The sequence below is a fragment of the Monocercomonoides exilis genome (genome assembly GCF_001643675.1).
Source record: "Monocercomonoides exilis strain PA203 chromosome Unknown scaffold27-1312184, whole genome shotgun sequence".
Classification (NCBI taxonomy): Eukaryota; Preaxostyla; order Oxymonadida; family Polymastigidae; genus Monocercomonoides; species Monocercomonoides exilis.
Window position 1 is genome coordinate 919,330 of NW_027150572.1, and position 23,702 is coordinate 943,031.

At 37.7% G+C, this 23,702-nt stretch overlaps 3 protein-coding genes across 3 annotated transcripts; 2 read left to right on the forward strand and 1 right to left on the reverse strand.

Annotated features, from left to right (window-relative positions):
- Positions 1-111: 111 nt before the first annotated feature.
- On the reverse strand, positions 112-1,887 carry MONOS_4020 (uncharacterized protein). The gene is made up of 4 exons (XM_067874060.1): positions 1,803-1,887; positions 1,639-1,726; positions 1,086-1,576; positions 112-1,026 (listed from the first exon to the last, which is right to left on the reverse strand). The coding sequence occupies exons 1-4, from the start codon at positions 1,803-1,805 to the stop codon at positions 289-291; spliced, it is 1,320 nt and encodes a 439-aa protein (XP_067726030.1). The 5' UTR covers positions 1,806-1,887; the 3' UTR covers positions 112-288.
- Positions 1,888-5,448: 3,561 nt separating this feature from the next.
- MONOS_4021 (uncharacterized protein) lies at positions 5,449-6,475 on the forward strand (the record flags this gene model as incomplete). The annotated part of the gene is made up of 2 exons (XM_067874061.1): positions 5,449-5,670; positions 5,732-6,475. 2 exons carry the CDS (start codon positions 5,449-5,451, stop codon positions 6,473-6,475), a joined length of 966 nt encoding a protein of 321 aa, XP_067726031.1.
- A 917-nt stretch (positions 6,476-7,392) lies between these two features.
- MONOS_4022 (uncharacterized protein) lies at positions 7,393-23,120 on the forward strand (the record flags this gene model as incomplete). The annotated part of the gene is made up of 5 exons (XM_067874062.1): positions 7,393-7,637; positions 7,693-7,861; positions 7,931-8,098; positions 8,316-14,476; positions 14,843-23,120. The coding sequence occupies 5 exons, from the start codon at positions 7,393-7,395 to the stop codon at positions 23,118-23,120; spliced, it is 15,021 nt and encodes a 5,006-aa protein (XP_067726032.1).
- Positions 23,121-23,702: the final 582 nt, after the last annotated feature.

Genomic DNA, 23,702 nt, shown 5'->3' on the forward strand with positions numbered 1-23,702 from the left:
ATCAAGAGATTTGGTATTGAATTGAGAAGAATACATTAAAAAAATGAATTCAAAAAGCAATTGGTTTTGATTCGTTGAGCGAAAAATCAAGAACAGCAAACAATTCTGAAATTTTTCTTCTCATTTATTATTTTCGTTTTTTAGAAATTTCAACAAAATTCATTCAAAAACTCTTCAAATGATTGTTTGTTTTCTATTTTGTGAAATGGAAAAAAAGAATAAAAAAAATTTGAGTTACATATTGCAAATCTTTTCGTTTCCTCAAGACTTAAAAAAAGTGTGAATTATTCAAAGTTGAATGAATACAGTATCATCATCAAAATAGAATCTATTCACTTTTTGAAAGCTTGTAATGATATCTTCGAATCCCTCTTCTTCTTGCTTTTCAAACACATTCCTTTTCAATTCTTTTCTTTCCTCCTCTTTTGTATTTACTTCTCCCTTTCCTTTGAAATGCAATGAAATCAAATGAAAAAAATAAATAAATTCATTTATAATACTTATATTCAATATTGGCCGCTGAATCTCCTCCAAAGCAGCATCAATGGCACCACCTTTCAGCAAGGCATCAAATTTCACAGCTCTATTTCCTGTAACTGTATCAAATGATTGAATGCATTCCTCGCATATTTCACTGTGATTATCTCTTGATGCTCGAAGCACATCAACAATGCGGCTGATAAGCTCAGTATATTTTTCACTCCACAAATGACATGAGTAGAAGTAATTACCAATCGAGCTGATCCATCTCGAAATAATATCTATTGTTTTCCTTTCTGTTTTCCCCATCTCTTCTTCTTTCTTCTTCCAATTCACACTCTTTGACAACTCTTCCAATTCTCGCCTTGCTTCTCTTGCAAAATGCTGCTCATTCACAATAACGATTTCAGATGAGAAACCCTTGCAATATCTGAACACCAAAAATGACCAAGCAGACTGATAGGCAAGTCGCGTCAGATTCCGATGTTTCTGATGATACTGAATAATTTCTTTGATTTCATTCAGATAAAGATCTCTTTCAATGTCCTGCTCAAAAATAAGAAAAATTAGAAAAAATTTCAAAAACAAAATAGAAATATTCAAACACAATATGAGTTAATGCAACTCAGCGCTAAAAGAGCTATTTCCACTTCTTTTTGCGTTTCCTCATCTTCCTCTTTCTTCAATGCAACCTTCAAAAGGCAAGGAACACAGATGTGATATAGATCCAAAGAAAACCGGTTATCAAGCAAAAGATAACATTCAATGAGGTCGATAAAAAGCTTTTCGTCATCTCCTTTTTTCTCATCTTCTTCAGCAACCATCTTCTCAAATCTTGCTTTCAGCAAAGAATTTCTAAAGCTATCATTCCATATGTCTTTCAGCGCATTACAAAATCCCATGTGCTTCAACAGCAAGATTGCATTTTCCATCGTCAGTTTTTCTTCTTCAATCATTTTATCGATTTTCTCGAACAGTTCTTTTGTGAATGTTGAATAAAGTTCTTCTTCATCCATTTCTTCCATCAATACAATAATTTCTTCGATCTTCTGCTTCTGCTCATCCTCAGCGTAATGCTCAAGCTCAGAAAACAATTCTTCAAAAAATAAAAATAAAATCGTAACTATCAAGAATTCGAATTCGACAATGAGCGCAAACCATTGAACCTTTCGGTTACACTCATTGTCTGCATTTTTGAAAATGTATTGCATCCAGAAAACAATGAAAATTTATCATTCGCATTGAACTCACATATCATTGGATAAAAGAAATTGGCGCAAAATAAAAACTCAAAATAAACATGAAAATATAAGTTGTTATACCATTCTATGTTGTTAGTATTATTTAACAAGTCGTTACAAAGAAAGAAAGAAAGAAAAAACGATAAATATTTTTTCTTGTTTGCAGTAATGGATATTCAGATCATCAGATTTGAATAAACATTAATATTCCTTGCATAAATGAGAGAACGGTGAGCAGATATTTTCTGCAAAATAGACGATATTATTATGAGTGGCTACGGAAGGCAATGATGAAAATACGTTGATTTTGGAGTGCTTTCATCATATTTTTGAAATTGGTTGGCCAAGAAATCCAACAACTTTATTTTTGAATGAAATTTTCAGTGTGTATGTACTTTTAATAGTTCTATTGGTTATGATGATATCACCATCCGTAACCTTTCCAAAGCCCAGGAATACGATTTTTTTTCAAAATGGCTAATCTCCCTTTGCAGAGCAAGACGGTAGGAATGGATCCGATAATTGTATATCAATTATTAAATAAAGGAATTTATTCCAGGGCAATTCTTTTCGTTGTTTTTGTTTGGGATGAGAGATGAAATCAAATTCGAAAGTTAAACATTTGGATGAAGATGAAAAGGATGGAATTCTATGGAAAATAAAATTGGAATAAATTTGCTCGGAAATTTGGAAAAAAAGATCGGGGAGCAATTTTGGTTATTATGGACAAGACAAGAGAGACATTTTCTGCCAATGATGATAGATTCATTCCAGACCAATAAAACACGATATTGGCCACATAAACGAGAGTGAGACAACCATTTCTGCTTTAGGTAAAAATTCACCTGTTTTTTTGTGGAATATTTTTTTGAAAGCGAAGCATTGTTGTTTTCCATTGTATAATTTGAATTATGACGAGGAAGATAAGCAGCTCCTGATTCAGTCCATACACTTGTTCTTCGAAAATTACAAAACAAACAATGTGGACTTCAACTATTTTCCGTCTCATGCTTTTGCTCCATTTGCAAAAAGGGTTGACAGAAAACATGCTGCTTTGTCTTTATTGTTTCGACTTTTTTGCAATCATAAGGCAATATTTAATGGAATAATTCTTCTGTGCTTTCATCATCATCTTCTTCTTCTTCTTCTTTTGATGGCACACCTGCTTTGTTTGCTTATGTGACATAAATTTTAATCTCTTGTGGGCTATTTGAAGCAGAGGACCGATTCCAGCCATTGATAACTGCGAGTGAAGGATTTGCATTTTCAGCCTTTTCGTCATCTGCCTCTGAAATAATCGGACTGTTTCATTCGATCCGCTTTAATCAACTTCCAAACCATCATGTTATTCACCAGATTCAGTTGTTGATATCTCGTTCTTCAGTAACGCCACCTTTGATGACGTTTTCTCTTTCAAGGCAATCAACATTCCTCATCTTCTTCATATTCAAAAAAAAATCCAACTTTCTTCAATTGCTTCGTCATCGTCACTCAATATGTTCATGTAAAGCACAATTTCTGTCATTTCTTCTTTTTCATCGTTCTCTTCCATTTCACTTTGCTTCATTGCACTTGCTGCTTCGGCTGCCAATGTATTGTTCTGAGAAGGAGTCGGCGAGACTTTATCCGTCTGGCGAAAGGGATAATGGCAATGTGCATACACCAAAGTGGAGAGGATGTCATCAACAGATCAAACAGATAGAAGAACAATTGAAGCGCATTCACAGCATCTGCAGCTCAGACTGGAAAAGAACGTTCTCCACCACCAACTCGATGTTCATGTTTCTCTGTTCCTTTCGCTCATGAAGAAAGCATCGAAAGAGAAAAGTTCGATGAAAGGATATCATTTCGTGACAATTCAACATGTTATGTGAAGCACTTAATGGCACTTTGTTGTGAAATTCCAAGAATTCAAAAGTCTCTCTCGATGGGGAAGAATGAAGAGCATACAATGAGCAGTTGGCTTGGTCAAAGCATTCTGTGAATGGTCTTGGAGTCTTGTGACATGGCCACATTTCAATGCTCAAGAAGGGTTAATAGCAGAAGGAAAGGATGAGGAAATCCAATTTTCTGAAGATGGAATATCACTTTTCTGTTATTTTTCAGCACGAAACGAATGAGGAAGGAGAAGAGAGTCATGGAGTTTATGGAGAAGCAAGTGGTGCAGAGGAAAGAGAATTGGGAGAAGGAGGAGGATGGGAATGTTATCGTTGGTTCAGCTATTCATTTGAATTTATGGAAATTCTCAAAACGTTGCGGCAGCCAAATCATTTGAATATTATCTCTTCTGCGTCTTCTGCTTATGCTTTCAATCATCGATTGATTTCTGCTCCATTCATATTCATCTGAGAGGCAAATCTTTATCTATTCTTCTGCTTTGAATGAACTCAGAAAGAATTCTATTTGGAGGATCTGCCAATTCATATTGGAATATCTTCGATATTCTCTTTGTTTTTGATTGGGAAAGCTTCGTTGGATTGGCTCACGACCTGCCTTTGGCAAAGTTCACTTACCATTTACACGACGAATCAGTTAAAGCGGAAAGTGCTTGACATATTTTCCACACTGTTTCCGCTGCGTTTTTGTTGACGTCTATTGAACTTGAAAAAGGAGTTCTTTTCCTGACTTTTCAATTCTCTCATTGAAGATTTTTTGTCATTCACATTTTCTGTTTTTGAACATTTTCTTTCTGGTTGTGTAAAGTGGCACTTTCATCTTCTTCTCAAAATTGGCAAATACGTCTTTATTGGAAGAAGCAAAACTTTATCTGGCCATTCGCTTCTTTCTGTCTCTTCGAATGCTGAAATGGAATAAGGAAATTCAGCTCCTCTTTTTCTCTTCCTTCTTTTCTTTTTTGAAAGAGTTCGTGTTTCTTCCATCTGCATTTGTTTTGACGATTTTCATCGATGAGTTGTTTTGGAAGTTTGATTGCAACAACGAGCTCTTGAAGTGTTTTTTTCCAAAACAAGTGAAACACTTGTTTTGCTATAAATTTTTACAAATATTTCCGCTTATTCACAATAAAAATGCATATTTATTTTCAAAATTATTTTTCTATGGTTTGAAATGAACATTGAATAGAACACGATTATAAGAAAAATTTCTCATTCATATGAATGAAAACTCACTTTTATCTGTCTGATCAGATATGCCAAAATGAGAGTCAGTCAAAAGAAAAACATCGATAGGTGTGGCAACTCTGCATTCTTCAAAATGCAATTTTATGATTTCAATTTTAATTTTTGCGATAGCTGTTTTTTTTTCAAAATTTCAATTCTGCGGAAGGTTACTTCATTTGCAATTTGAGTGGAAAAAATATTGTTCAAAATGGAAATGATTGACATCGGGAATACAGTTAAAAAATTGCAAGTATTGCCACCAAAAAATCAAACATTGAGTTTGCGTATTTTATTTTTTTTTCGGATAATTTTTTGTGTTTTATCAAATGATTGAAGAATTGTTATCTGAGCTTGAATTTTGCAATGAGGAAGATCAGAAACAGAAAATCCTTGAAATGAATAGAATGATTGAAAATATGAATAAAGAAGAATTCAGATGCATTTTCACAAAAGAACTGTTCAATAGAATAAATCAAATGATTGAAGAAAAGAAAATATCTTTGAAATATTCCCTTTTAGTGTTGAAGAGCATAGGATATTCCAAGTCTCTGATGAACCTGTGGGGTAGGAGCTTTGAGAGATCTTTATTGCGCAAAAGATTCGAAGAGATGATTGCTAAAGAAGATGAGAAAAAGGAAGGAAAGGATGAAAAGCTACTTGCTGATCTTTGTGAATGCTATATTTTTCTCAGTTATAATTTCCCTCCGAGCTTACTTTCATTTTGCGTGCGTTGCCTGATAAAAGTTGCTTTGAATAAGGAGGAAAACGAGGAAGCTCAAAAAGAAGTGGAAATGGCACTTTTGGCATTGAGTCACATTGATGGATATTATGTTTGACCTTCTTTTTTTAAAAATAATATATTTTTATGACAATGGCTTCTGTTTTTATAAGAAAATTGAAAAAGAATTGTATTTGAATGAAATCAAAGAGATCATTCAATACCATCTGGAGCATCACAATCTGACACATCTTGCCTATCAGTCTGCTTGGCAGTTTTTGCTCAGAAGATTAGAAATGGACACTGCGAATGAGCTGCATTTAGCGAGAGAGGCAGCAAGAGAACTGGAAGAATTGTCGAAATGTCTGGATTGGAAGAGGAAAGAAGAGAAAAAAGGAAAAGAAACGAAAGAAGAAAAAATTATAAACAGATGGCTGCAAGCATTGTTCAATTTCTTATGTTACTGCAACATGTGGAATGAAGAATTTATTGGGCTTATTGGCAGCATTGTTGAGGTTTACCGAGCAGCAAAGGATAATTACAGAAATATTTGTGAGAGATGCATTATTTTCTTGAGAAAAGCAGCAATATGCGAATCTGTGAAGACTGATTACTTGGTGAAAGGAGGAGCTATTAATGTTGCCTTAGAGGAGATTCAGCAACCAACAACGGATGACACGATGATACATGAAAGCTTATCATTTTTTGTTGCGATTCCATTGCGAATGAAAGAAGAGAAGGAAGATGGAATAGATGAAGCAAAAAGAAAGAAAAACAAAATTAAATTGTTCGAAAAGTTGGAAGAAGAGGGATACGAAGATTCCATCGCAAGCTTTTATGAAACTTTAGAGTATTATCAAAGATATTATGAAATTGGTTTATCGTTGAATATTGCAGATTATTTTGTGAATGTTTGAAGAAATGAAACTCCTTTAATTTTGTAACTCAAAAATGATGCATTTTTCATTTTTTTTTCCATTTCACAAAATCGAAAACAACAGAGTTTTTTTTCTAAAAAGACTATTTTTCATAACTTCGAAATGCAATGAAGCAACAGAAAATAAAAAAAAAAAAAAAAAAAAAAAAAAAAAAAAAAAAAAAAAAAAGGAAAAGATGAGCTAAATCATATTCTGAGTGATAAAATTTCTTGAATCCTCCATAAATCGACAGGCAATCACAAACAAATCATTCAAACCTGCGTGAAATGAAGAAACTTAGATTATTAGAAAATTGTTTATGCTATTCACCTCTTCTTTGAAGGTTTCTTATTTTCTTATATGGTTCGAATTTTTGTAAAAATTTTTAAAAAATAATTCAAGTTATAAATATTATTGAATGCCAATCAATGCAAAAAGTTCATATTTTTCTTTTCTTTTCTTTTCTTTTCTTTTCTTTTCTTTTCTTTTCTTTTCTTTTTTTTTTTGAGAATATTACTTAAAATGAATTCATTTTTGCATTTGTGACATATCTAAAATAGGATATAATTTTTCTTTTCATCATGCCGAGTTTTTAATTTTTTTGTGTTGAAGATAAAATGGATCTTCATAAATCTAATATGCAATGAGAATCACACACTCAAACAGTTGATTTTATTTTTCTCTTTCGCCTTTTTATATCTAATTTTATCACTTTCAAATAATTGAAATCAGTAAAACAGAAATAAATCAAAGTTTAAATAAACAAGCTTTACAGCATAAATAAAACGTCATTGAAAACAAATTTATTTTCAGAAAAAATTATAACTCTTGAATTTTCAGAAAAATGTCTTTTGATCAATATCCATAAAAACTTAAAAGTGTTATCAAAATAAAGTTTTGTGGTGTTTAATATTTTAATGAGCGATAGAAGCAATCACAAGCACAATGCTATAAAGCCAATTGGAAAGGTGGTGTATCAGCTTGATTATGAGACTTTAAAAGAGCTTGTTCAAAAAAGTGCTCATTTGCTCAAAAAATATCCTGTTTATGCTTGCTTTAACAATGATTGCTTTCATTCTGGGAAAAGCCGATTTTTACTGAGTTCTTTTGAGGGACTTGGACTTGTATTCCCTGTTGGACTCGTTAAAGAAATTGATATTGGGTAGATAAATTGATTTTCTAATTTGTAAGGAATTTTCATGCTTTATTTTTTTTAGAGGAAATCAACTTTCTTCATTTTCGGTAAGGGATGCAAGTAGAAATCAGCAAGGTTCAAGAGATGGGTTTGTTAAATTGAGAAGAATGTGGCTTGATCATAATGAAATTTCACGACTTGATCTTGATGGTGTACCAAAAATTGAAGAACTTTATGCATCACATAATAAGGTTTGAATTTATATGCTGTTTATCAAATGATTATTGAATTATTTATGCTTTTCACTTATCTCTTTAAAGCTAACATCATTACCAATTATTCCTGATTACAAACACTTGTCTATTTTGGATTTGTCGCACAATCAACTTTCTGGATCCCTTGAACCACTTGCGCACTCCTCTTCCTCTCTTGTGACGCTGAATATCTCATACAATGAGTTTGATTGGGATCTTCCAGAAATGTTATCGGTATTTAACTTTCAGTCAGTTAACTTGTTGTGTTTATTTATTTATTTGGAAAAATTTTTGATTTTATTTTTATTTTTCTTTATTCCTTCCTTCCTATTTTTCTTCTCCTTCTTCTTCTTCTTTGCCATCTTTTCCTCATTCTCTCTCTCTCTCTCTCTCTTCCACCTCTCTCTCTCTCTCTCTCCTTCCCCCCTCTCCTCCTCCTCCATGAACACAGATGCTCTCCACCTTAAATGCATTTGTCAATCTCGTTTCGTTTGATTCCTCCCACAACCCTTACGAAGACTCATTCCCCCGCCAGCTTCTGAAGGAGCATGTGACACAGCAGATGGCGAAGCACAAGCTAAAGTGGTTCAACGGAGACAAAATCCACAAGGCAGACAGGAAGAAGAAGCCAAGCGAGCCACTGAGATATGTGACAGAACAAGAGAGCGAGCAGTTGATGATGACGATGAAGAGTATGAAGACAAAAGAGGAAATATCTGGATCGGATTTATCAGCGTCATTGAATTCTTCTTCTTCTTCTTCTTCTTCTTCTGCCATTTCTCCAGTTGTGGTGGAAGCAGAAGCGTCAGTTCCTTCAGCATTTGCTGGAATGTCGACAACAACATCACAGACAAAAGAAGAGAAAATCGAATATCACAAAGAGAAAATGCAAAAGGGAGAAGGAAAAGAAGAAGGAAAAGAAGAAAGAAAAGAAGCAGAAACAGAGAAACAAGAGAAGAAGGGAGAAAAGAAGAAGGAAATAATTGAAGAGGAGCATAAAGATGGTAAAGGTGCATCTTTATCTGTTGGTTCATCATCATCATCTTCTTCTTCTTCTTCCTCCTCCTCCTCTTCTTCTTCTTCCTCTTCCTCTTCTTCCTCTTCTTCTTCTCAGAAAATCTCAGAAAATGAATCTCAAAGAGAAGCAAAGCAAGAATCAGAAAAGATTGCTTCTGTTGAAGAAAAACGAGGAAAAGAAAAAGAAACTACAAAAATAGCAGACAAAAAAGAAAGAAGTGAAAAGAGAGAAGAGAAAGAGAAAGAGAAAGAGAAAGAGAAAGAAGAGAAGAAAGAACAACTTAGAAGAGAATCAAAAGAAGTTTTAGAAGAAAACGAAAATAAAACTGAAGCTGAAGACGAAATGATAGAAAAAGCAAATGAAGAAATAAAAGAAGAGGAGGAAAAGAAAGAAGAAAGAGAAGAAAGAGAAGAAAGAGAAGAAAGAGAAGAGAAGAAGAAAGCAGCCAACACAATAGCAGACTGCTGGTTAAGTGTGAAAAGAACGAGAGAAGCGAAAAGTGAACTGAAAATGTTGAAACAGAAGAAAATAGAGGGGAAAGAGGGGAAAGAAGGGAAAGAAGAAAAGGAGAAGGAAAAAAGAGAAAGAGAAAGAGAAAGAGAAAGAGAAAGAGAGAAAGAAAGAGAAAGAGAAAGAGAGAAAGAAAGAGAAAGAGAAAGAGAAGAAGAAGAAGAGAAGGAGGTGACAACTTCTGTTCTTGTAAAGGAAGAAGAAGAAAAACTAAAAGCCGAAAAGAAAGGCGAAGTTTTAGAACTTGAATGGGAAGAGGTAGAAAAACAATGTTTTTTGATAGAAAATGTGCTGTTTGGCAGCAGATTCAATGAAGAAGAAGAAGAAAGCGTGATTGAGTGGCTTGGAGAAGAAGAAAAATGGCAAAATGTGACAAGGGCGCTTCAGAAGATGCTGAAGATGCTGATGCCGATTGTGACACATTGTAGAATGATGGAAGAGAATGAGGAAGAGGAAGAGAAGAAGATGATGGTATCGAATGAAAATTCTTCTTTGTCTGCTTCTTCTTCTTCTTCTTCTTCTTGTATTTCCTCTTCCTCTTCTTCTTCTTCCTCTTCTTCCTCTTCTTCTTCTCCTTCTCCTCACACATCTTACATCTCGCACATGATATGCCATTCAGATTGCATTCCAGACTCTTCTCTTTCTTCTGTCTCCTCCACCCTTCTTCTCCTCTGCCACATCTTCCCAATCATCCTCTCCTGCGCTCTGAATAAAAAACAGAGGAACTGCAATGAAAATGAGAAAAAATTAGATTCGATATCTTCTTCTTCTGCTGCTTCTTCTGCTCCTTCTTCTTCTGAAAATTGTTTTCTTTCTCTTTCTTCTTTATCTTCTCTTTCTTCTCTTTCTTCTTTCTCTCCCCTCACATCTTCCCCTGCTTCCATCCCTCTCTTCATCATCTGCCTCATCTGTCACATACAAAGTCCTTTTCATTCGGTGAATTCTTCTTCTTCTTCTCTTTCTTCTTCTTCTTTATCTTCTTCATCTTCATTATCTTCTCCTTCTCCTTCTTCTTCAATTAAGATGGATTCATTGGGCGTTAGATTTGCAAGAGCAGTTGTTCAGAACCCTCTTTTCACTTCAACTTCTGCACTTTGCTCTATGAAAATGGATTCATTAATATCTTTATCTTTATCATCATCATCTTCTTCTTCTTCTTCAATTACTTCTTCTTCTCAACCTTCTTCCATTTCTTCTTCTTCTTCTTCTTCTCATTCCTCTTCTTCATTAGCTTCTTCTTCTCCTTCCATTTCTCCTTCTCCTTCTTCTCCTTCTCTTTCTTCTTCCCCTTCCTCTTTGAACAACTCTCTCTTCTCTCTCTCCAACCCCCTCTGCTCTTCATTGGCTGCCCATTCAAATGACACAGTTTTCTCTCTCCTCCACAGATTCCACAGGAATGGAAACCCAACAGAAGAAGAAGAAGAGGAAGAAGGTATAAGAGAAGAAAGGGAGAGGATGAGGAAGATGATGGAGTGGATGAGGGAAGAGAAGGAAAGAAGAGAAGGAGAAGGAGAAGGAAGAGAAGGAGAAAAAGGAGAAAAAGGAGAAGGAAAAAATACCCTTTCAACCTCAAATTCATCCCCAAATACAAAAATTTCCCAATTTTCCCAGTTTTCTCTCAACAAGCTCACAATCTTGTTATATTTGCGTCGTGCCGGCAAGAAAAGGAGGAAGTTGCTGTCATTGCCTTTATCAGGAAATGGCTTTTGTTCGTCTTCTTCTTCTTCTTCTCTTTCTCTTTCTCCTTCTTCTTTTCCTTCTTCTTCTTCACATGCCAGTGTCTGTTCAAAAGAACAGATAACTCATTCACCTTCCTTTGAGAATGGAGAAGCAGAGATGGAGGCAGTTAATGAGGAAGAATGGGTGAAGTTTGTTGGGGTTGTGCAGAAGTTTGTGGGGGAAAGGGGGAAAAGAGAAGGAAGAGAAGGAAGAGAAGAGGAGGAGAAAGAGAAGAAAGAGAAAGAAAAGAAAGAGAAGGAGAAAGAGAATGGAGAAAGAGAAGGGGGAGGAAATGAAGTTGAAACAAGAGCATCGACACTGGACTCTATTGCTTCTCTCTTTTCTTCTCTTTCACCCCAAACACAAATTTCTTCTCTTTCTTCTTCCTCCTCCTCTTCTTCCTCCTCCTCCTCTTCTCTCCAGCATCTTCCACCTGGTCTAAGACAACGCAGACTTTCTCGTGCCATGTCTCTGTCTGCCTCTTCTGTGCTCAGATCTTCTTTCTCTTCTGCCATTCAACCTCCTCTTTCGATTGTTTCTGCTTCTGCTTCTGCTTCTTCTTCTTCTTATACAGTAAGCTCACAATACCCTTCCATTTGCGATCCAAAAGACGAAGAAGAACTAGAAATTGATCAACTGCAGGCGAAAGACAAAGAAGAAAGAAAGAAAAGACACACAAAATATGATTTTCTGATGAAAGCGATGGATGAAGAAGACGATGAAGGAGATGAGGTGATGTTCAGAGGAATCCTGCCAATTTCTGTGAAGTTCCATTTTCTGCCTCTTCTGCTGGCGACTGTTCGGTTTGCGAGTTTGGATGTGAAGGGAAACGGAGGGAAGAAAGGGGAGAAAGGAAAAGATGGAGTAAATGTTAGCGATCCTTCATCTTCTTCTTCCTCCTCTTCCTCTTCCTCTTCCTCTTCCTCTTCCTCTTCCTCTTCCTCTTCCTCTTCCTCTTCTTCTCTCCAATATTCATATTCCTCTCAACACCTTTCCATTCTGAATGTCTTTTCGCCTTCTCCATCTCTCGTTTTCGCTTCTCTTCCTTCTTTCTCTGTTTATCTTCACTCGCTCTTCCTCTCCTTCTCTTCGGCTGTGCTGATCAGCAGAAACGAAGAAGGTATAAAGACACAAACATCTTCTCAATCTTCATTGTCATCTGCTTCTTCTTCTTCTTCTTCTTCTCTTACCTCCTCTTCCTCCTCTTCCCCCTCTCAAAAATCCATCATTGCCATCACACAACCAATGATTGACGCCCTCTGCTTAATAAACGATTTCTCGTCTTATCTTCCCTTTGTCTGCTCTTTCGTTTCTTATCCAATCAGAAAAACACTCCAAAAACTGTCAAATTCGGCGATTGACGTGAAGAATGAGGAGGTTTATTGTTCTTCTTCTTCTTCTTCTTCTTCTTCTTCTTCTCTCCAACCCACCTCTCAATCTGTCTCTGTCTTCGACTCTATCACAGCGTCTGCCTCTTCCCAACAACAACAGCAAAAGGGGAATCTTTCTTCGCCTTTTGCCCTTCTTTTAGCTGCTTTGCTGACAAAAGCGCCAATGTTTGTGAAGGATTATGTGAAAACAACGCAAAAAGATGAAAAAGATGAAAAAGAAGAGAAAGAAGGGAGGATATGGAACGAACAATCAGAGGGAAGTGATTCTGGAGATTGTTATGGAGAAAATCTTTCTTCATTGCCTTCTTCTTCTTCTTCTTCTCTTTTTGATCTCAAATCCAAATTGTTATGTTCTGTTCATCTTTTTTCGCTTGCTGCAAACATCCTTTCGTTCAGTTCTCATCCTTCTTCTGCTTCTTCTTCTTCCTCTTCTTCTTTTTATTCTTCCTCTTCCTTCTCTTCCTCTTCTTCCTCTTCTTCTTCTCTTTATTCTTCTTCCCCCTCTTCTCTTCCCCCTCTTCTTTCGAAAGTTTCCTCTTCTCTTTCGTTTCTGTGTTTATCTCGTTCCATTTTCTTTCCTCTTTTTCAGTTGCTTCATGAAACAACGGGGGGAATAACAGAAGAAGAGAAAGAGAGAGAAAGAGAAAGGAAAGAGGAGAAAGAGAGAGAAAGAGAAGAAGAAAGAAAGAGAAGAAGAAGAAAGAGACAGAAGATCGAAGAAACGAAAGAGAAAGTGAAAAGCAATGGAAATTATGTAAATGGAGAAGAAGAAGAAGAAGAAGAGAAAGAAGAAAAAGCTGATGACGAAGGCGAAGGCGAAGGCGAAGGCGAAGGCGAAGGCGAAGAAGAAGATGATGAAGACAATGAAGAAGAACTTCAATTGGATGAAGATGGCTATCAGATCATTGACAGCTATGAAGAGAAAATGAAGCGAAAGAAGCAGAAAAGGGTGGAAAAAGAGCAAAAACTTAAAGATAAAAAGGAAAGAGAAGAGAAAGAGAAGAAGCTGACCGAAAGAGACAGACAATTCCCGTTTGTGGCTGATGATCCCTTTGTCACTCCTGTTGTCAGCTCTGCCCTTGTTTTAGCTTCTTCTCTTGTGTGTTTTGCTTCTTCATTGGTGAAAAAGACATCAGGAATTGCGAAGTTTTCTGATTCTTCTTCTCTTTCTTCTTCTCTTCAACCAGAAGAAGAAGAACTAAAAGAGCTGTTGTCGGTCAGCTGTTGTGGAAGCAATGGACTGCTTGGTGTGGTTGAGAGGATCATCAACACTTTGCCTCAAATGCTCAACACTCTCTGCTGCATTGAGAATTCGTCTGATTCTTCTTCTGTTTCTTCTTCTGTTTCTTCTTCTTCTTCAAATTCTTCTGATTCTTCTGATTCTTCTTCTTCATTGTCTCTTGCCCAACGTCGCAACATCCTCCTTCTCCTCTCCTTTTCTTGCTCTGTTCTGCCACTCCTCCTTTCCCTCGACGATATTTCTGCTTCTTCTGCCCACCGACCTTTCGAATCCTTCCTCTTTGAAACAGACTTCGCACGCAACTTATTTGCCTTCGGAGAAATGATAATTCTCCGTGGCTTAAACAAGCAGGACAGAACACGCCGGAATCGGCAGCCCATTATGATTCATTCACAATCATCGTTAATTCCGGCATCTAATTCTTTGCATCCATCGCCTTCAACATCTTCACTGGCTCTTTACCCTTCCAGCAGTGTTTCTTCACTTCCTGCTCTTATTTCTCATGGTTCTGCTTCTTCTTCCTCTTCTTCCTCTTCCTCTTCTTCATCCTCCTCTTTCCGCTTCCCTGACTGCCAGCTCTGGCTCTCTGAACCTTCTTTATCTTCTTTATCCACCACTTTCTATGTGTTTGCCTTTTGCTCTTCTTTGCTTCGATTTTCGCATCATCTTCTGTTTATGACACTTCTGCAACAGAACATTCACAAAAGCATCATCGAAAAAGCAGCACCTTTCTTGTTTGACTTGCTTATTCCAGCTCATATTCATTCTTCTAATGCTTCTTCTTCTTCTTCTTCTTCTTCTTCTTCCTCCTCCTCCTCCTCCTCTTCTTCTTCTTCTTCTTCTTCTTCTTCTTCTCCTCCTCCTCCTTCTCCTCTTCCTTCTCCTTCATCATCTGAATCATCATCTTCTCCTTCCTCTTCTTCTACTTCTTCTTCTCATCCTTCTTCCCTCTCTCTCACCTCCTGTTTCTATCTCTTCCATCTCCAAAGGCCTGTTCTTGCTCTTTTAACCTCTTTTCCCACTCTTTCTGCTTCGAAAAAGAACATTTCGTCTGTCTTGTCTTGTTTGAAATCGGCTGTAAATCTGCTGGAAATGCTAAGTAAACAGACAAGTTTTGAGGGAGAAAGGTGGAATGGTGAATTGAAGAAGGGGAAAGGAGAAGAGAAAGAGGAAAGAGGAAAAGAAGGAGAAAGAGAAATAAAAGGAAATAGAAAAGAATTATCAAATATATCTTCTCCTTCTCTTCCTCCTCTTCCTTCTCTTCCTCCTCCTTCTCGCTCCCGCCTCCTCTTCCTCTCTCACCGCATCGACCCCATCATCACCCAGTGCATCTCCATTCTCACCCACCACATCAGCAAAAATCCTGTCTTCTTGTTTGACTCTTCCTCTCCTCTGCTTCTTTTGACACCCAAAATGAGAGCTGGCTTGGTGGAGAGGTTTGGTGAAGGGAAATACGGAACTGGGGTGATATTGCCTTCTTCCTCTTCTTCTTCAAAATCGTCTTCTTCATTAGCTTCTTCTCCTTCTCCTTCTGTTTCTCCTTCTGTTTCTCCTTCTTCTCATTCAATTTCATCATCATCATCATCATTTTCTTCTTCTTCTTCTTCTCATCCTCCCTCTCCATCTTCTTCCTTCTCTCCCTCCACTCTCCCTGCCCCTTCTTTCCCTGTCTATGTTCCTTCTTCTTCTCTTTCGCCTTTCATCCAAAAACCAGCTGAAAAGGAGCTTTTGTTCCTTCAATCAGTTCAGTTGTTTGAAGAAGCGGTTCCTCTTGTGTTGAAAGCGATGGAGATTAACAGCAGAAGAAAAGGGGTGTTGTTTGCGAATAAACATAGGATTTATAATCCAGTTGAGTTGGAGAAGGGAAAAGAAGGAGGAGAAGGAAGAGGAGAAGAGGGAGAAAGAGGAAGAGGAGAAGGAAGAAATGAAGGAGAGAAAGAAAAAGGAGAGGAAAAAGAAAATGTTGTTGATGAGAAGCAGATGAGGTCGTTGTGGAGGAAATCAAAGGAACAGCCATTGACATTGGGTGTTTTGTTGCAGATGATGAAACAAGAAGTTATGAATAGCAGAAATACAGAAAAAACAGAAAAAACAGAAAAATTTGATAAGTCAAATGAATCAAATAAAACTAATAAGACAAATAAATTAGATTCAATGAGTAATATTGACTTCTCAAATCTCTCATCGTTTCTGAATCTGTTTGAGTTCAACACACAGTTAACATCTGATTCATTCATAGCTCATTCCAATTCTTCTTCCTCTTCATCTGCTTCTCTTTCTTCTCTTTCTCCTTCTCTTGCATTGTCCCCCGTTCCGCTTTTCCCTCTCCCTATCCCTCAATCTCTTCCCTTGACTGCTTCTTGCTTTGCCTTCTTTGCAGCAATCGAAGAGCAAAACAAGAAATTTGAGCATCATTCAGCAATTGTGCAGAAGCTGATGAATTTGTATTTGGTGAAGAACCAGAAGATTCAGCAGGAACAGAATAAGAAGACGAAGGAGAAAGAGAAAGAGAAGGAGAAGGAAAAAGAGAAGGAGAAGGAGAAAACAAAAGGAAGTGGCAAAGGCAAAGAGAAAGATAAAGACAAAGACAAAGAAAAGAACAAATTCAAAGCAGACAATATATCAAATAAAGAAAATGACACCCAAACACAACAAGAAGAAGAAAATGAAGGAGGAAACATGGAATTTGATGGACATTCAATTGCATCTTCATCATCATCATCTTCTTCTTCTTCTTCTATGTCATCACCAAGAAACAACAAATATAACAGTGAGTCTCAGGAAATTGATGAGCTATGCACTTCTTGTTCAGCAGAATCAATTCCAATATCACCTTCTCATCAATTGAATGCAGATGGCAATGAAAACAATGGCATGGTAAAATCAAGTTCTCCATTTGATTATTCATCCCCTTCAAAACAATTGTCTTCTCCATCGTCAGCATCAACAGCTTCATTCTCTTCGTTTTCATCTTCATTCCCCCCACAAATAGAGAACGAAGAAGCAAACATTGTATCTGTCTTTACTATTCTCCCTGCTTCTGCCATTCAAAGCTTCCCTCCTCTTTCTCTCTGGAGTCAAGTGATCAAGCAGGTCATCCCCAAACACTCTCATATTGCTGCCCAGATCTGCCTCAATCACACAATGAATGGCTGGTTGAAAGCTCCTCAGATTAAACAAACAAAGATAGAAAAGAAAATGCTAACTGATCCAAAACCAGTTGGTGTATTTGCATTGACTGAGAAAGAAGACAACACGAATGATGAGCGCTTGTTCCCACTGGAGAAATCGATTGTTCTGAAGTCTCCAGCCACTCTTGCTGCAACTTTGGTGAATTTGCCTCTTTTCTGCTCATTCACTTTTGTTGTTCTGAGGCAATTCATCCGATCAATTGGCTCCTCTGCTCCTTCTGTTCTTGCTCCTTTGCTTCTCTCCAATGGAAAGATGAATTATTCTTTGGGCCGAAAGAACAAAAGCCACAAAGAAGGCATTTTGAACTGGAGGTCGGGATCAACCACTGATTGGATTGCGCTTGTGAACTATTCTGAGAGTGTTGCAGGAGATGAAGAAGATTCTGAAGCTGAGGATGAAAAAGAAGAGAAAGAGACAAGCAATGAAAATGGTGTTGGAGGTGATGGAAACAGCAATGCAGCGAATGAACAACAGAGAAGTTCTGATGATGAGAACGAGTCATTTGCTCCAAATGGACCAGCTTCTCCTGTTTCTTCAAAGAAAGGAAGAACTTCTTCTTCTTCTTCTTCTTCCTCTTCAAAAGCACAGGGAAGCGAATCCTCAAAACAGCACAATCCAAATGCATCGCCATTCTCCAAGTCGCACATACCTGCTCCTCTTCCAACAATCACCACGAATCTGTATTCGTCTTCTTCCTCTGTTCCTTTACTGATGAAATCATCATCTTCATCATCTTCCTCCTCCTCCTCTATATCTTCCTCTCGAAAGGCCTCAATGCTCCAATTGCCAGAGGGGCTTGTATCGCTGTCTGGAACAGGTGAGTCCAATGATTATGAGAATGATCAATCAAGACGTTTTGCTCCGCTCATAGCCTCATCGTTAAATATCACCAAATCGCTTTCAATTCAGACACCGCTTCCGCCTCCTCCATTGGTGGAACCCTTCCACGAGGCGGAAGACGAAAGTGAGGAAGAGGCAGAGAAAGAAACAGAGGGACAAAAGGAGAGTGAAGCAGCGATTGTTAGTGCAGAACAGGGAAATGTGGGAGCAGAGAAGCAAGTTGGTGGGCAGAGCAATGGGAAGAAGATGTGTGTTGATCAGCATCATCAGATTGTTAACACATTGCAAGAGAAATTGAAAGCAACATTTGATTTCTTGTCTTCTTCGGCTACACATTTGTGTCTCCTTCATATTCTCCTTGCCTTCTACATGCAAATTGACAAGCTTTTTGACAGCTCTGCTGAAACGTCAGCGAAGAAATTGATTGAATCTGTGTCTCATTGTTCATCTTCGACAATTGAGAGATTGAAGAATGCTATGTACAATATTACAGCAGATGAAGCCAGTGAATCGTTTGATGTTTTCACACAAGAAAACAAGCATAATATCAGTTTTGCGAAATTTGTGCGAAAGATAATTGAAATAGCTGCAAAAGAAAGTGCTTCTTCAGCGCCTGCAGTTGAAAATTCTTCTTCTTTTATCTCAAAGCGATTCTCTCTTTCAACAATGGCAGAAGACTCTGCCATTCTCTGCAAATGTGCTTTGTGCGACTCAAAAACAGAATCAACAGAAAATATTCTTGTTCCTCGTCTTCTCTCAGAATTCTTCTCAAAATACAATTCAATCATCACTTCTGCCTCTGATAAATCACGTTCTTTATTCCAAACACAACTTTCACCAAAGCCATTTTCTTTTGATTCTTCTGTTTCAATCAGTCCATTTGATGAGACAGAGAGAATTCTGCATTGCCAAGTGTCGATGATATGGAATGCCCCCGTACAGCAGAAGAAGGTGCTGAAGAGATTGCTCAGAAAGAGCGCAATATCAACATTGTTGTGGGAGAAAGTGTGTGGATGCATTCATCGAGCATTGATGGCTGAGAAGACAGGAATAGAAAAAGAGAAGGAGAAGGAGAAGATGGAAAATGATGCGAAAAAAGAAGCGGAAAAAAGAGAAATGATTGAAGCAAACAACAGGAATGACAAAATTGAATCAAATAGCAAACAAGCTGAAGATAGCAGCGCTAAAGAAGGGGTTGATTGGTTGCCATTTGTTCGTTCTTATCCTCTGCAGGTGTTGTATCTTCGAAGCATGACGCTTCTGTCAATGCTGCTCAGAATAACAGCAGATGAAGTGAAAGAGATGGAAGAACAGCAATCAAATGGATGCGAATCAATGAAGGATGAAGAAAAGAAAGGCAAAACTTCAGTTGAGGAAGGTGCAAAGATAGGAGCAATGCAATCAGTTGAATGTTTGCGAATGTTGAATGTGTCTCAGTCATTGCTGACGCCTTTGATTATGTTTATCATGCAGAGTATGTTGGTGCCTGCTATTGATGCACAGAAGAAGCAAGAAAATGCAAAAGTTGCGGAACTGCTGAAGAGTGAAAGTGGGGTTAATGGAAACGAGAATTCTTCTTCTGCTGTAGCTGCTTCTGTTGATGGAAACACTTCACAAGGAACAGAACAACCTGAAACTTCGAAAACAGAAAAGGAGATCAAAGAAAAAGATAGCAAAAATACTGCTAATTTTATAATGTTTGATCCATTCTCTCAATCAGCTCATCCAACAGAAGACATCTCAATGCATTCGATTGCCTTGCCTGTTCCATTTGCCTCTTCTCTTCATCCCTCTGCTCTTTGGATGCCTCCATCGTCACTTGCAGCATTCCTTTCCTCTCATTACGATGTGTATGTCAACCACCCATACCCAACATTCTTTGGCCTTCCTGAAGCCACTCAAAACTCGTTCATTGAACAGATTGTAGATCTGACCGCGAATTCAGTCGAGGCTCTGGTTCAGATGCCTATTCCTACAGATCTGAGTGATAGCGATGTTGTAGCTTCTTCTATTTCTTCTTCTGCATCTTCAAGTCGATCTTCAGCAAATCCTGCTGTAAATGAAAAATCCATTAAACGAGCATTGCTCTTGCACTTCTTCCCATTTGCATTCATTCAAACGCTTTTGCTTCTCTTTTTCAGACAGTACATCACTCTTTCTGTACAATCGTCTTCAGGGATTGTTATTTACAGGCCTGTTCCTCAGTCTGCAAGCTCTGAAGATTCATCCTCTGCAACATCTGGTCAAATGAATGATGACCACAGGGCATCTTCTTCATCCAAAGCACAAAATGGAAATGCCAATTCAAATTCAAGCTGCAATTCTAGCATTGCTGCTTCCTCTTCTTCTTCTTCTTCAAGTGACTCATTACAAGACGAGCTTGAGGATTATGAACAGGACTTCATGAAGTCAGCGATGACGATCACGAAAGACGAGATTCTGGAGAGTAAACGGAAAGATCAGGCAGAATCAAGGAGAAGAGACATCGAATGGACTAAAGTGCGCACCACTCAGGACACACTGAGGATTGGAGAGGTGTCAGCCAGAAGCAATGTGTTGCAGAAGATAGTGGTTGCGCTGGCCAACTGGGTGAGTGTGGTGCCAGAGATGAAAGAATGTGTTGTGCTTTCCATTCTGTTCTTGAACTCAATCTCGCCAATTTCACTCAATCCATCGCTGCTTGATTTGCTGGTGTACTCTTTGGATGAAGGAACATACGTACAGAAGCTGACTGAGAAGGAGAAGAAGTGGAGATACGATGTGAAGAATGCGGCATCCATTTATGTTGAAGTGGCACCAGAACCAGACAGAATGGCAACTCTTATGGATTCTTCTTCAAGCAAATTAGATGGAAATGAAGCGAATTTCAAGTTTTCAAATGAAACACAAAGTCCAAATGAAGCTCCGGCAGTTCTGGATGAATCACGAAACCCTCTGGTTGCTCCTGCTTCTACGTCAAATGTTACGTTGCAGTCGTCATTCCCTTCAGTTGTTGTTCACAGAACGGAATCTGTTGTTTTGACAGACCAAGGAAAACAAACTTTCACAGAAGAGAAGAGACTCTTAATGCGAACTCAATCAATTGCATTTGAAGACGAACAACTTCCGAAAGCAGAAAAAGAGGAGCCTGCGAAATGTATTCTGTCTTCTTCTCGAGTGCTTTCATTCGCTTTTGGTTCAATTGTCATATGCGATTCAACTTATTTTGGTGTGTTTGTGGTCACAACTACACATTTGATGTTCTTTGCTGCTTCTTCTGACCCAAAGAGCAAACAAAGTGATACAAACGCACAATCATCGGCAGCAGCTCCTTCAAAAGCAGCTGCGGCGACTGCAGAACAAACTTTGATTGAAGTAACAGAAACCTCTTTTGCAGTTCCTGATGATTGGACAGAAGAGACAGTCATTCCATTGCTTTCCAGTGAAAAAAAGAGCAAAGATACAAAATTGCCAAAGGGCTTGCTTCTTCCAATGCAACTTATGCGTTTGAGAAAAGCAGAGGATGCAACTGATCGAACGTTTGAGCGTCTTCTTTGTGGGAATTACTCGCATTTCGAGCAGTTGAGTGTGGAAGATCTGTCATATTCAATTTCATTAGCTGGGGTTAAGACAGAGAGAGAGGAAGGAGGAAACAAGGGCTCTTCACAGACGTCTGGTTCTGGCATCGAGCATGCATTTCCACCTTATCTGAAAGAGCAGAACTTATTTGCTAAATGTCTGTTGGCGAGTCAAGATTCAACAGACTCTTTACCTCCAATAAATGGAGCAAGTGTTGCTGCCCCTTCGTGTTATTATACTCATCTGTCATCTCTTTTGCCTCAAGAAAAGAATTCCTCTAAAAAGCTTCAAACTGCAACTGTCTCAAGAAGCAAGACTATGAATGAATCTTCGGCTTTGTCTACTTCTGCAGATGGAGAAGCAAATGTGCCACCTGAACCGCTCTCGCCTTTACCACAAGAATATCCACGAGCTCAAACGTTCAATGGAGAGGCATTGCAATCACAGCACAATCTTATTGAAAAGGTTTCACATTCTGCTTCTCGCTCACCTGATCCTTCTGAATCATCAGCTGCTGATGATTCTTCGTCTATCAACAAGAATCCATATCTCGAAGCCATTGATAGGCTGACCTTTTTCTTCTCCATTCCGATTGAGGCCCTGGCAAATGTTATCATCACTCATCCATTCTATTCAATGTGCCAGATGGTTGGATTGGATGTGCACAGGACATTCATCGAATGGAGCAGCGAGGCAAAGGAGCTTGTTGAAGAGCAGGAGAGAGAGAAAGAGCTGGAGATCCAAAGATTTGAGATTCTAACGGGAGTGAAGCGTGTGCGGAAGGAGAGAGGTGATCTGCTCTTCTTCTCGTTCTCTTGCCCTTCCACCTTTAGATTACAGAGAGTGCAACAAGCCATCATAGAGCTTGTTTCGTACAACAATCACATCAAGATGGAAAATACAACTACTTCATCAAAAAAACTGGATGATGCACTGAAACACACCGCCTCAACAGCACTCTCATTGGACTGCTCTATTGATTCTTCAGTCAGAATGTGGTGTCTTGATCGCGAAAAGGAAGCTGAATCGAGCAGCTTCACCATCCCCGAGAGGCTTCGAATGCCTCTGCTGCCCACAGTTTATCCGCAGACATCCAAAAAATCGGAGAAGAAATCATCTTCTTCGCGTTCGTTGTCGATTCCTTTGAATCTTCCTTCGAGATTCCTACTTCCGCTTTCTGAGCGTATCTTGTACCAGGCCATGTGCTTCATCTGCACCAATGAAGATGCAATCGCCCAGAAAGAAAGGAAGAGGTATTTGAAGCTGACGAGGCGGACAGTCGAGAAGAAGAAAGGAAGCATCAGCTTCAGAGAAGAAAGCGGGAAGGACAAAACAGAAAAGATGGAAGAAGACAAGACAAGGAAATGGAAGCGTATTATTATTTCTCTTTCACGAATCAGACTTTGCGAGCATACGATTGATCTTACAAAGTGGAGAAGCTCTGATAGTGATGATGAGTTTGCTTATGTTTCCAGCTCTGTTTCGTTCATCCAGTTTGTCAATTACGAGAAAAAGATGTATGCAAAGCAGCAACGTTGCTCTTCATCATCATCTTCTTCTTCTTCTTCTTCTTCAATTAGTACAGTTGATTGTCCTCACAGATGCATTCAGCCAATTCTAGACGATTCACTAGCTGTAAAATTGATGTACATTGATGACTTCCAAGGCAGCGAAAAATCTATTGTGCTGAAGTTTAGCTGTCTCGAAGCACTGAACTCGTTTGTTGTGCTGATGCGTTCGATTGTTGAGGAAAAGTTTGTTTTGGGTCAGAAGCAAAATAGTGAATAAATTGAAAAGGTTAAATAAATAAATTAATTAAAAAAAAAAGTTAATTTTGTAATGTAAAATTTATGTTTATAATCTATCTTGCTGTATAGGATTCATTCCGTGTTGCTTATAGATTTCTGAAAATTGTGTTTTTATTGTTATTTCAAATCAAGAGACTATATTCTGTAAATTGTTTTGATTTCTTTTTCTTTTTCTTTTTCTTTTCTTTTCCTTTTTTTTTTACGAAATTTCAATTTTATAAGTTTACTTATTTTTTTTAAATAAAAGTTGATGATTATCTATTTATAATAGATGAAATCTATAAAAATAAATATTTTCTTAAAGAGAGTTAGATTTGAAAAAAAAATTTTTTTTTTTTTTTTTTTTTTTTTTTTTGTTATTCCTGTTATATGTTTTGAAATTCGAAAGAATTTGTTGAAGTTTGTACATTGAAACAATTTTTATTTTGACTTTCTATTTAATTTAGTTTAAACCACATGCATTTTTAGTAATATTTGTGATAATTTCATTAAAGTTTATTGGAAAATATGTTTGACACTGTTTCATTGTTTTTGTTTTTTCTGCAAAGCTAAGTTTTCCGTT